Here is a 13,539-nt window from a genome sequence, read left to right on the forward strand (position 1 = left end):
TATGCAATTTTTTGCAGATAATATGTTATTTGAATATCATTTTCTCTTTGACTATCCATACAGGGTCGGCTTTCGAATTTTTAATTAGATTTATTCATAAGTTTCTATCTTGTGTTATGGAATATTGACCCTCTTGTCTTGATCTTCTTTGATCTTTCTCTCCTACTCATTCCAACAAATTGTAACTCAGCGATTCTTCGTGTTGATGGATGATCGGTGTTGAAATGTAATAATCTTCTGAATATGCTCAACTTTCTGACATTTGAACCATCCTGCTCTAATTCTATTACGTACATCTCCATCTACTTAATCTTTTATATTTTCAAGATGATTTAGTTCCTGGCAAGCTTGGCAATAAGTGGCGCATTGCTGACTGTTTACTATACGTAAATCGCTTAAGGATGTCGGTCCACGTACATTGATTAACTGTAATCGCAGATAGAAGCATTCCCTTCTCTGTTCTCAACTCTTTTGTGTTGACATCCTAGGCTTGGGACTGGTATAGTAAAGTTCCTTGGCAAATTAAACAACTTGTAAATGTTACTGTTGTATAGAATACTTACAAATTACAGATGATTTTGGACAACGTGTATAATTGAATAGTTGCGAAGCGAGGTATTCTTAGGTCTTCTCGATATCTCGTAACTATAGACAGTAGTAGTGGAAGTAGAATAATCATCATAGTTTGTGAGAAATCTTTGTGGGTACGTTTTAGCAAAATATATTTACGTAGAGTATTATAGAGACATCATTTAGTGAAGAGGCCGTTAACGAATTAAGCTGTTTATAAAATTGTAGAATAAAAACAAGTATTGTAGCTGCATTTATTACATAATTTAATGCATAAATTTTCTGAATGTCATGAAAAAACTGACAAAAATATAATAGCTGACAAGTCATCAAAAATTTGTGCAAAACAAATTTATAAAATAAGTTAAATTCTTTATAGTTAAACTAATAAATGCACATTTACGCTTTACAATTCATCTTTATTGGAAGGATTATCTTCTTCAGCGGATTCTTTGGAGTTATCTTTACCACCAGATTCTACGAATTTAGTAAGCCCTTCGAATGTTCTTGGGCCGATATACGTAATGGCTTCGTTACTTTCCTTGGTGTACAATTTGATGGTTGGGAAGCTAACAATTTTGATGTGTTCTAATTCGTTTGCAGTGGAGTCCATTTTGGCGATAACAACGTCGCTGTTATCCTTGAAGTGTTCTCCAAGTTTATCGTAGATGGGAGCGAGCTTCTTGCAGTGACCGCACCATGGAGCGTAGAATTCAACGAGAACATCCTTTGAGCTGTCAAGAGCGACTCTATCAAAATTGCCGCTAACCAATACCTAAAAAAATATTTATTGGGTATTAAAATGATTTCTATTTTTTGTTATGTCTTTTTGTATTAGATGTAATTCTTACAGCAGTATTTTTATCATCATTATCTTACCTTAACTGGTTCTTTGTCCCAATCTTTGGGCAATTTTTGTCTGAAAAAGTATGGTTTAAGTTTACCATCCAAGAAATGTTGGACAAAGTTCTTGATATTTTCGGCGGTCAAATCATTAAATTCTGGTTTATATTTTATTAAATCTTCTCCTAATTTGATAAGACGAGCTGTTGGTGCGGTTTTCTTTTTGATTCCGAAGAATTCCATGATCCTTTGGTTGTCTTCTTTTTCCACATCGATGCGAAAAAAGAGAACCTGTGAAATGAAATAAACTTTTAATGACAGAAAAGGAACGAAAATGAACAATTTTACTTCGATACGATTTTCGTTTAACTAAATAAAATTTTAATTTATCGGATTTTGGATCCCATTCTGCAAAAGCTAGTTATTCCTATTCCTGCACCAGTATATCGCGAAGTTCTTTAGAATTTCCGGGAACCAGTACATGTCTCCGTAATAGAAAAAAATAAAAAATAGAAAAATAACTTCATAGTAGGGGAAGGGTAAGCATAGTCACTAAAGTTTGCCCCACTCCGCAGGGCAAAGTGGCCATTTGGTAGGGTTAGGGAAAAAAAATATGTATTAAAAAAATTTACCGAGATAAAGTAAAAATTTCTTAGCACGTCCAGTTTGCCCACCCTTCCCCTACGGGGATAGTTCCCCTATTCTGTCCTATATCTAACAACTTTTCTCCATCCCTTAACTTCGATGGATTTTAAGTCATCCTCCAAGTAGTCCAGTACCTAAATTTTAAAGAGGTCTACCTCTACTACATCGTCCCATAGGTCATCTCCGGTCAAATACTTTTCTCACCATTGCAGTTTTATATATTAGTTTCTTATATTTAATAATTCATCCATTCACCCAATATCATTATCACGTCAGCTTTGTACAAAAACTCTTACCTCTTCTCTGAATGGTTTAGCTACGGATCTAGCGGCTTTGGAAATGGTATCGTATACGTCTTTGTCGCCTCTGTTCAAGAACAGTAACAAATGGCTCGTAATGTCACCGTCGAAAATCTTTTCAGAATTTTCATCGTGGAATTCTACCAACAAAGGTAAGGCAGTGTATTTGATGAATTTCTTGAGTACATCTTCATGGGCGGCACCCTTGTAAGCTATGTTGCGTTTTCCGAACTAAAAAATAAAAATCATATTTAAAATTTTGTATCAACTGCCGAATTTTTAGAATGATCAGATATTTTGACAAAATCGACAAACTTCTTAAATCAAAAGGAATTAACACAATATTTACCCCCCAACAAAAACTTTCATAATTCGATCAATCAGACAACATTCATTCCATTTCTATAAACGAAGAATTATCCGAGAAGGCATCTTCTTCTTCAAGTGCCATCTCCGCGGCGGAGGTCGGCAATCATCATAGCTATTCGGACTTTTGAGACGGCTGCTCTGAAAAGTTCATTTGATGTACATCCGTACCACTCTTTCAGGATGCGCAGCCATGACATTCTACGCCTCCCTATGCTTCTCTTTCCTTGGATCTTTCCCTGCATAATCAGTTGGAGCAAGGTGTATTTCTCTCCACGTGTAATATGTCCGAGATATTCTAATTTTCTTGTTTTTATTGAATTTAAAATTTCCATTTCTTTGTTCATCCTTCCCAGAACCTCTTTGTTTGTGACGTGTTCTGTCCATGATATTTTCAGAATTCTTCTGTACACCCACAGCTCAAATGATTCCAGTTTTTTCATGGATGTCGCATTCAAGGTCCAAGATTCCATTCCATAAAATAAAGTCGAAAAAACATAGCACCTCGCCAACCTAACTCTTAGTTCCAGTTTTAAATCCCTGGTACATAGAACTGTTCTCATTTTGTTGAAATTTGCTCTAGCCTTTTTTATTCTTATTTTTATCTCTCGATTGTAATCATTTGTGGAGTTAATCATTGTTCCCAGGTATGCATATTTGTCCACTTGTTCGACGTTGGTTTCGTTTATTAGAAGATTCTCGTTATTTCTGTGAGTTTTCGATATTCTCATAAATTTCGTCTTCTTGACATTCATTATTAGACCATACTCTTTTTCATACTCTGCTATTCTAGTCACCAGTCTCTGAAGATCTTCAATGTTTAAGATCACAGTGTCGTCCGCATATCTAATGTTGTTAATGGAAACTCCATTTACCTTTATTCCAGCTGTTTCACTCTCAAGAGCTTTTTTCAGGACCTCTTCGGAGTAGGCATTAAAAATAATTGGCGACAATACGCATCCCTGTCTCACTCCACGTCTAATTGCAATTTCTTCTGACAGCTGTTCGTTAACACGTACTTTTGCTTGCTGTTTATAGTATAAATTTGATATGATCCTGAGGTCGTTGTAGTCAATCTTCTTTGATTTCAGGACATTCATTAATTGTTTATGTCGTACTTTATTGAATGGTTTATTATAGTCAATAAAACATGCGTATATATCTTGATTGACGTCCAGGCATCTTTGTATTAGTATATTAAGTGAAAAAAGAGCTTCACGTGTTCCTAGGCCTTTGCGAAAACCAAATTGTGTATTATTAACGTCTATGTCCAGTTTGTGATATATTTGGTTATGGATGACTTTAAGTAGTAACTTTAGCGTATGAGACATTAAGCTAATGGTGCGGTAATCGCTGCATTCTCTTGCGTTTTTCTTTTTAGGGAGACAAATAAAAATAGATGTTAACCACTCTTTGGGTAATACGCCTGAACTATAAATTTGGTTCAAGAGTGTCACTAAAACATCAATGTGCTTCTCATCTAGAATTTTTAGGATTTCTATAGGAAGCATATCAGGTCCAGGGCTTTTCTCGCTCTTCATTGTTTTTAATGCGTGCAATATTTCTTCTTTTGTAATATATGGACCTATTTCTTCTGACGTAAGTTCTATGTGCTCCAGATCTCCTCTTTCATCATCGAACAATTCATCGATAAGGCATAGAAATTTAAAAAAGGTGAAATTGTTTCAATAAAAGAGATGGCGGCATACGGTTACTTACGACATGGAGACCTCTCATGAAGAAAATACCGTCCGCTCCACCCTCCAATCAAAATCTCGCTCTCAGAAATGGCGGAAAATGGCTTTTTCAGAATGGAAAAATTAAAAAATGGCGAGTAAAATACGATCAAGAACCTACCTTCTTAAATAAAACGATACTGTTGTCGGCAACTTCAAATTCATCCCGCACATCTTTTTCAGCTGATATTCCAAATGGAATATCGTCAAAATCATCGGCAACGTTAAGAAAGTTGTTGGCAATTTTATTATCAGTGGATTGGTCACTGAAAAAACCAATAACAACAATTTTATGCTCTTCGATGAATTCTTCGGCTGCTTCAACGGAACCTAAGTCTTTAGCTGGAGGGCCGCATTTCTTTACCAACCAATTGACGATATCGTCTGCCAGTCTTATTCCTGTAATAATAATACTTTTATTTGATATTGGTATTGTACTTTTATTAGAGAAAAAACTGTTGTCAGTTTGTAGGTTAGAAACTCCCGCAGAAAAGTAAAAAACAAATATAACATAAGCTAACCTATTTTCAATTTTCCACTTTCTATAAAACACAAACATTAAGAAAATAAAAAAATCTAAACGTTTAATCCTTTATAGGACAAATTGATTTTTTTTTTAAATAATCTCAAGCAAGAATGCTAATGTGTTTATTGTTGTTCAATATACTACGAGTGATATTTACTTATTCTTTTAACACTAATTCAATATTTTTTAAGATGGTCGATATTTCAATCAGTGTTGATTACGGTCACTTGTTAAATTATCAACCACTTCAACTCTTGAATATTCTAGATTTATCCTTCTAAGAATTGTGACACGTACCATGCATCGGAGATGGGCTATTTCGTTACAATATATATACATATATATATATATATATATATATATATATATATATATATATATATATATATATACAAACAACACAGTTTATTAGGGCTGCAGTCAGTAGGTTTGGTCGGGATGTTATAGAAACACTCTTTTGACTTTTGGTCGAGCTTTCGGAATTCTTTTATTCCTTCTTCAAGACACTGTAATTAGAAGAAAGTGTAAATATTTACAACATATCTCAAATTGTCATTACAACTTATTAGTCGTTTTTTGTAAAGCTCCGACACTTAACATTAAAAACACACATATAAAAACATTTAAAATAATGGACAATATACATTTTAAAATTTAATTGGAAAGTTAAAATTTTGTTAGTGACATCTTTTCATGGTGTGTTTTGACTGATCCATAGAGAACAGAAAAAAAAACAAAAATAGTGTGATTAAAAAGTAATTAGGAGTTATTGCTATTATATTAATGGAAGTAGTATATTAAACCTGTCTTGATAGTATGCAACATGTTTTGTATGCAGGTGTATTACGGTGTGTATATGTAAAAGTAAATCTTTATTTTATTTTTGATGTTTTGTCAGTAAGTAACAATAAATGTTGCTCAATTTATCTATGTCTGACTTTTTATTTATACAAGACGTATTAGATTTTATGAAACACATTTCCACATTTCTCCTTTTCCTTTGCAATTTTCTGACAACCAAAATTTTCATAATAATGAGGTGAATGAGGTCCGACAACTGACACAGACATTAACACAGAAGACATTAGAGCTACCACAATCTAAAATAACGTATGGTTGCCTACCCTATATTCCAGTTCTCACACCTAAGCTATTGAACATTTTCAAAAATGTTAGTGGCTTAAAAATTACAACTAAGAATGTGAAAATGGTATCGAAGTTGTACACAAAGACAAAGGATCCTTTCACAATACAATAAAAAGGATCATAACGTGTATATCGGAGAATCATCTCGTAATTTTCACAATAGAGTAATATCACATCGCAGCGACATAAAAACCAAAAAGATAAACGCATGTGCGCTCACAGAACATGCATTAACTTTAAAACATGAATTTAATTTCGAAGATTCCTGTATTCTGGCAAAGGAAAAAAAACATTCAAAACGTGTTTTCTTGGAAATGTGTTTCATAAAATCTAATACGTCTTGTATAAATAAAAAGTCAGACATAGAACATATATTGTTACTTACTGAAAAAACATCAAAAATAAAATAAAGATTTACTTTTACATATACACACCGTAATACACCTGCATACAAAAAATGTTGCATACTATCAAGACAGGTTTAATATACTACTTCCATTAATATAATAGCAAGAACTCCTAATTACTTTTTAATCACACTATTTTTGTTTTTTTTTTCTCTTCTCTATGGATCAGTCAAAACACAACATGAAAAGATGTCACTAACAAAATTTTAACTTTCCAACTAAATTTTAAAATGTATATTGTCCATTATTTTAAATGTTATATTTTATATGTGTGTTTTTAATGTTGAGTGTCGTAGCTTTACAAAAATAATCTCAACGACTAGTAAGTTGTAATGACAATTTGAGATATGTTGTAAATATTTACACTTTCTTCTAATTACAGTGTCTTGAAAAAGGAATAAAAGAATTCCGAAAGCTCAACCAAACGTCAAAAGAGTGTTTCTATAACATCCCGGCCAAACCTACTGACTGCAGCCTTAATAAACTGTTGTTTGTTTATATCGACAGTGAATAATATCCAGTATTTCTTATATGTATATATATATATATATACATATATATATATATATATATATATATATATATATATATATATATATATATATATATAGAGAGAGAGAGAGAGAGAGAGAGAGAGAGAGAGAGAGAGAGAGAGAGATCAAATCAATACGATGTATGCAGAACAAATAAAATTGTCATCAATTAAAGAACTGTTAAGAAGAAGAAGAAGAATTAAATCGACACAAATATAAATGCTACATTGTGCTAGAGGATTTATTTGAAAAATACCGCCAATTTGCTAATTTTATATGACTATTATATTTTTAGTTGTAAAACCAAAAATTTAATGTTACAAAATCCAGTTATGAAATTAAAAATTAAAAACAATGACCCATAATTTTATTATCAGGTTTCTTATCTACATTGTTGAAAAAAATATCTGCTATTACTTACATTTCTACAAATATTTACTAATTCGAAAACCTTTTATGCGATTGCTTTGGAACTATGCATATCTCCTTAGCAATTTTCATGAATCTTCTAGAATATAAGTACGTATAAATATGCCTACATATTATATGAAAATTACTAAGTTCTTGGGAAGAACCGCGTTAAGAAAAACGTTTTATCCGCGATAGAAAGTTTGTAGGTCATAATTAACACGCTTGAGACAGCCGTAATAATAATTTTTCCATGGATAACCTAAAGATTTGATTTGACAGCCAAGAAATTATAAACCCTCGTTGAAAATAATTAAATAATTTTACCTGAGTAATCAATTGGACTGCCATTTCTGAAGAATTTCAAGGTGGGGTAACCTCTAACATTGAACTGCTCAGTAAGATTCTTTTCTGCTGTTGCATCAACTTTTCCAAGTTTGATGGTAGATTCCTGCTTTTTTAGTTGTTTGGCAGCTTTGGCATATTCAGGAGCTAGATTTTTACAGGGCGTACACCTTGGATGATCTGTAATAACAAATTAAATATATTTCTTCTAAAATTATCGATATAAACAAAGATTAAGTTTTGAAGTAATAAGTTTTAATTTGGTAAAAACAGTGCAGATTGGCTGCCACGTTTACCAATAAAAAAGAGTAACGATTTTTTATTAAATGATTCGGTTGAATTTGATTACTGTAATTTTGTAGATTCAAATTAAAATTTAAAATTAAATTTCGAGAATATTAGCAAGCTACCAATTGCAAATTTAGACAAAGAAATTGAAAGAATTAGCAAGTCATGCTAAGCTTGTATATTTCATTCTAACAATCTTTAAAAAACGGAAATAATAGCCTGGTCGTGGCCAAAAGTTCCATGGGAAAGAATACAATTTGAGCTAAAACTAAAAATATTATTTAGTCATTGTAGATGCATTCTACAATAACAAGCACGGATGATAGAGTTCTGACCACAATAGAAGAAATAAGCGTTGATTGGCGAACATACATACAAAATCTATTCTCAGATGATAGAACGATAAATATTGATAGACAAACTAACATCGAAAATAACAACTTGCCCATCTTAGTATCAGAAATAAAATAGGTACGCCTTAAAAAATATGAAAACCGGAAAAGCCTCTGGACTTTACTACATTCATAGTGAAATTATATAACTTTTGGAAGAAGACAATTTAGAACGATTATCAAGACTCTTCAACAGCAAATATAACGACTTTCGATTAATAAGTCTCATGCCCCATATTCTGAAGCTATTTCTAAAAATTATCCATAACAGAATTTACAAAAAATGCGAAGAAGATATGGGTCCGGAACAATTTGGCTTTCGAAACGGTATGGGAACTCGAGAGGCTTTGTTCAGTTTAATTGTTCTCATGCAAAAGTGTCGGGATCAACAAAAAGATATCTACTTGTGCTTTATAGATTATGAAAAGGCTTTTGACAAAGTCAAACACGATCAGCTAATAGAATGCTTGCAAAAAAAGAACCTGGATCCAAACGACATTAATACAATACGTGAACTCTACTGGAACCAAAACGCCTCTGTCAGAACTGAAATGGGTGATACTGAAACCATAAACATCCAAAGAGGAGTTAGATAAGGTTGTATACTATCACCATTATTATTCAACTTGTACTCAGAGGACATCCTTGCACATGCTCTAGATAAAGCACAAGAAGGAATAAAAGTCAATGGAAAAATCGTGAACAATATCAGGAATGCCGATGATACAGTACTGATTGCTGGCAATGAAGAAGAAGTACAAATTCTGTTAACCAACGTAGTACGAGAAGGAGAACTATACGACCTTAAGGTGAATGTAAAAAAAACCAAAACAATCGTAATTTAAAAAAAAACACACCAGTTATAAACATACTAGTCAACAATCTAGTTGAACAAGTGAAAAAGTTATCTAGGCTGTTGGATACATGAAACCTTAAACCAAGAACAAGAGGTTAAATGTAGAATAGTACAGGCAAGAAACATCTTCTTAAAGATGCGACAGTTACTCACTACCCGTAATCTTGATTTGTCCCTATGATACCGCATGATAAAGTGTTATGTATATAGTGTACTATTACACGTCGTGGAAGCTTGGACGTTAACAGTCAGCTCATCACGACGTTTAGAGAGCTTTGAGATGTGGGTATTTCGTCGTATGCTGAAAATTCCATGGACCGACCGCGTTAGAAATGAAGAAGTTTTAAGGCGTATGAATAGAGAACGTGAACTCACAGAAATTGTCAAGAAGCTTAAAACGTCTTATCTTGGACACATATTTAGACACGACAGGTATAACTTCCTTTAGCTTATTATAGAAGGGAAAATAGAAGGCAGACCAGGCCTGGGTAGACGACAAATGACCTGGCTGCGCAACATCAAAGATTGGACAGGGTTAGACTTTCAAAGTTTAATAAGAAAAGCCCAAAATAGGGAAGACTTTGCAGAGGTCATAAACACATTTTTCGAGTACACGACTTTGCCATTCACCATCAAGCGTAAGGTGACCGAGTTTCAGTTCCAAATCTACCAGAGGCTGAACAAGAAAACCAAGTAACTCCTCCGAAGCATGTAACTCCTCCAAGAAGTATTGATGCGACCAAATGTGTGGCAGATTTATCATGTAAGAACATTTCTAATAATAGAGATTCAACACTGCGGCCACAAGATATTAGCCCTTTACCCACCACTTGATTTTATAAGTCTAGTATTAAAGAAAAGAAAAGTCCAGAAAAGGATCTGCTGCCTTGATTACGGGTAATCCATGCAAATACGCCTTAGAAAGTAGTTTGTCAGAACAGAAGAGAAATAAAAGTATTTCAAAGGGAATTCCGAAATTAAAAATAGACAAATGTGAGCCTTTTAAGAAAACAAATAAAAATAAAGGAAAATCTATTGCTAAAAAGACAATGAAAACCAAGGGTAAAAGGAAAAGTGCTAAGAAAGAGGAAGCTTTTAGTTCATCTGAATAAGATGATGATTCTGACATGGAGTGTGACATTGGGGAAGAGGAAGCAGAATGTATGTTTTGTACTGGACTCTTCTCTGAAGATACCTCGGGCGAACAATGGATTCAGTGCTCAAAGTGTTTTAAGTGGGCTCACACCGACTGCACACCGTTATCCTAATATCCGGTATTAGGAACATTGTATTTGTCAGTTTAAATTTACTGTTTTTTAAAAAAATTTAAATTTTTTTACTTGGTAGAAATGATTTATTTTCGTTCAATAAATGATTCTATATAGGCTATTACTTGTTTTTCTCTAAAATATTCATAAATCAATTGTCGTATTAAATCTAATATTAGGGTTCAAAAAAAAGTATCCAATATTAGGGCACTTCACCATACAGCAAAAAATTTCTTTGTTATTTATAATTGTAACATTCCAAATTCCACAAAGACCCAACGAGAAGTTTTGACAAATTTAGCATTTAGCCCTATGTACAACCACCAGCAGAATCGAAGCCAAAATATCTATATACTCAAGACAATAAGGATCCGACTAAAGGAAATCTGTCATTTGGATGAAGATGTCATGCCAGTGCCAGTTCAAAGAACTTCGGGAGCAATTGGGAAGTGTGGTGACTGTGGATGGAAAAATAATCGAAAAACGAAATATTTTTGTGCGATTTGTAAAAAGTATCTTTGTTTGGAACATGTAAAGGCTATAGCGGGATAAGCTAGTCAAAATTGCACCATGCTCGATTCAGTTTTGGGTCTTGCCATTCGAAAGGACATAATTAAAAACTCACTCAGTTAAATTTTCAAGTCCCTAGGTGCCTCGGGGGGTTCGCTATGGGAAAAAACGTATTTAAAAAAAAGAATTTTTTTTTAGACGCTGTATTGCTGCAAAAAATCTGAAAAAATTCATGGAAGCGTATTTTAATAATACAAAACTGCCTGATTTTTCAGATTTTTAGCTTAAAAATTGAGCCCAGGAAAAATATTTGAAATTTTCAGTAATATTTTAGGTTATGTCGGAAATTTTTGGCCAACTTTAAAACAATGTTTTTTTATGGGATTTTTTTTCGTTCTTTTGAAAGGCATAGGTATTATTATCATTTTCAACTTGAAAAATGGCTAAAAATTGAAAAAACTGCTTTTTTGTCATTTTTCTGAAGTTTTTGACTCATAACCTCAACAACATACACATAAATTAATTATAATTCATATTTTTATATGTATTCTTATCTATATATCTAGTAAATACATGAATTTTATTTACCTCTAAAAAAATATTTTGTTTTCCTGCGTACGATCAGCTGTAATAATTATTTATTAAAAGATATCAAAAATATGGTTCATTTTTCAGAGTCTTTTAAGGTTATGTAGTAGAAACATGGAGAAAACGGGGATTTTCGGTTTTTGAGAATGTTGTGAGATAAAACTAATGCTTTGAATAGCTGATTTTGATTGTAGATGGAAAGATACATGTGAAAATGTAAATTATCATTCATTTAAACACTGAATTTAGAGGTTATATAGCGAAAGCTTAAAAACAACGCCGAAAAAACGGAGTTTTTCGGTTTTTGGAGCATGCTGTAGGAAAAAAATAATAGTTTTAATAGCTTATTTCGATTATAAAGATAAGAATACATATAAAAATATGAATTATCATTAATTTATGTGTATGTTTTTGAGGTTATGAATCAAAAACTTCAGAAAAATGCCAAAAAAGGCAGTTTTTTTGATTTTTAGGCATTTTCCACGTTGAAAATGATAATAATACCTATGCCATTCGAAAGAATGGGAAAAACCCATAAAAAAACATTGTTTTAAAGTTGGCCAAAAATTTTCGACATAACCTAAAATATCACTGAAAATTTCAAATATTTTTCCTGGGCTCAATTTTCAAGCTAAAAATCTGAAAAAAATCAGGCAGTTTTGTATTACTAAAATACGCACGCTTTCATGATTTTTTAAAAAAAAATTATTTTTTTTTAAATACGTTTTTTCCCATAGCGAACCCCCAGAGGCACCTAGGGACTTGAAAATTTAACTGAGTGAGTTTTTAATTATGTGCTTTCGAATGGCCAGACCCAAAACTGAATTAAGCATGGTGCAATTTTGACCATCTTATCCCGCTATAGCCTTTAATTTGCAATGACCGTAACAATATTTCGGCTTAGTTTTATTATATTTTTTGCTATCTCTTATATTTTTTTAAGATAAGTCTTAGTGGAATAATGTTTTATTTTTGTTTAAGATCGTTATGGAAGACTGATATGTTATGTTTAAATTTTAGATTAATTGTAATTTGTTTAGTAAAAAAGAGAATAAATCAAACTATTACAAAAATTGTGGAATATTTTTTGTGCTACGTAAATAAACATTTTAAATAAAAAATTATGTCAATAATAATAAATAATGTTAAAAAAAGTACAAACAATAAAAAATTTAAACAAAATTAAACTGCGCCTACTGAAAGGTAAAACCCACTAAAACCTTTTAATGTAATGAAATAAATATAAATCATAAGATGATGAACGCTTAACTAAAATACTTATTTCTTAGTACTTACAAAATTCTACTAAGACAAATTCGTTATTCTTGAGAACTTCTTCGAAATTGCTTTTGGTTAGAACCAAAACTCCGTCTTCGATTTTGATATCTTCAGCGCCAAAAATTACGTTCAAAAAGCATGCCAGTAAAAAACCGGTTCGAAACATATCGACGATATTTCTGTTAAACGTACAAATATATTGAACAAGATTTACATTGAAAATATCCACACGATAACTAGCATCAACCAGGAAAATGGGAACTGACCGAATCGAATACTGAAAGAAAAGTGTGGGGGTTTTGATTGCTACAAGGAAACACATCAAAAAATGTATTATAACACCGTGACAAACTAGATGAATGAATTTATACTTTTATTATAGTAGTTAGCTGCAAATTATTTTTACATGATTGGTATTTTTGAAGATATCAGTGAAAATACCACACTGGCCTGCAAAGAAAGAAACGGAGAATGTCATGGTATTAGATTTACTTTTTAATTCATTTAAAAAGCGTTATTTGCATCCTGAAGTGAA

The 13,539-nt window shown here is 32.3% G+C and overlaps 1 protein-coding gene across 1 annotated transcript; it reads right to left on the reverse strand.

Moving 5' to 3' along the window:
- Positions 1–810: 810 nt before the first annotated feature.
- LOC140449219 (protein disulfide-isomerase-like) lies at positions 811–13,305 on the reverse strand. Its single transcript, XM_072542401.1, has 6 exons — positions 13,023–13,305; positions 7,807–8,004; positions 4,581–4,858; positions 2,355–2,588; positions 1,450–1,704; positions 811–1,345 (listed from the first exon to the last, which is right to left on the reverse strand). The coding sequence occupies exons 1-6, from the start codon at positions 13,168–13,170 to the stop codon at positions 977–979; spliced, it is 1,482 nt and encodes a 493-aa protein (XP_072398502.1). The 5' UTR covers positions 13,171–13,305; the 3' UTR covers positions 811–976.
- Between the last annotated feature and the right edge of the window lie 234 nt (positions 13,306–13,539).

The sequence above is a fragment of the Diabrotica undecimpunctata genome, chromosome 8 (genome assembly GCF_040954645.1).
Source record: "Diabrotica undecimpunctata isolate CICGRU chromosome 8, icDiaUnde3, whole genome shotgun sequence".
Classification (NCBI taxonomy): Eukaryota; Metazoa; Arthropoda; class Insecta; order Coleoptera; family Chrysomelidae; genus Diabrotica; species Diabrotica undecimpunctata.

Coding starts and splice junctions, on each gene's coding strand:
- LOC140449219 (XM_072542401.1), bottom strand. CDS start 13,170: ATGTTTCGAACCGGTTTTTTACTGGCATGCTTTTTGAACGTAATTTTT. Junction 2,589..4,580: donor GTATCGTTTTATTTAAGAAG/GTAGGTTCTTGA, acceptor TTTATTTTTTAG/TTCGGAAAACGCAACATAGC. Junction 1,705..2,354: donor CTAAACCATTCAGAGAAGAG/GTAAGAGTTTTT, acceptor TTCATTTCACAG/GTTCTCTTTTTTCGCATCGA.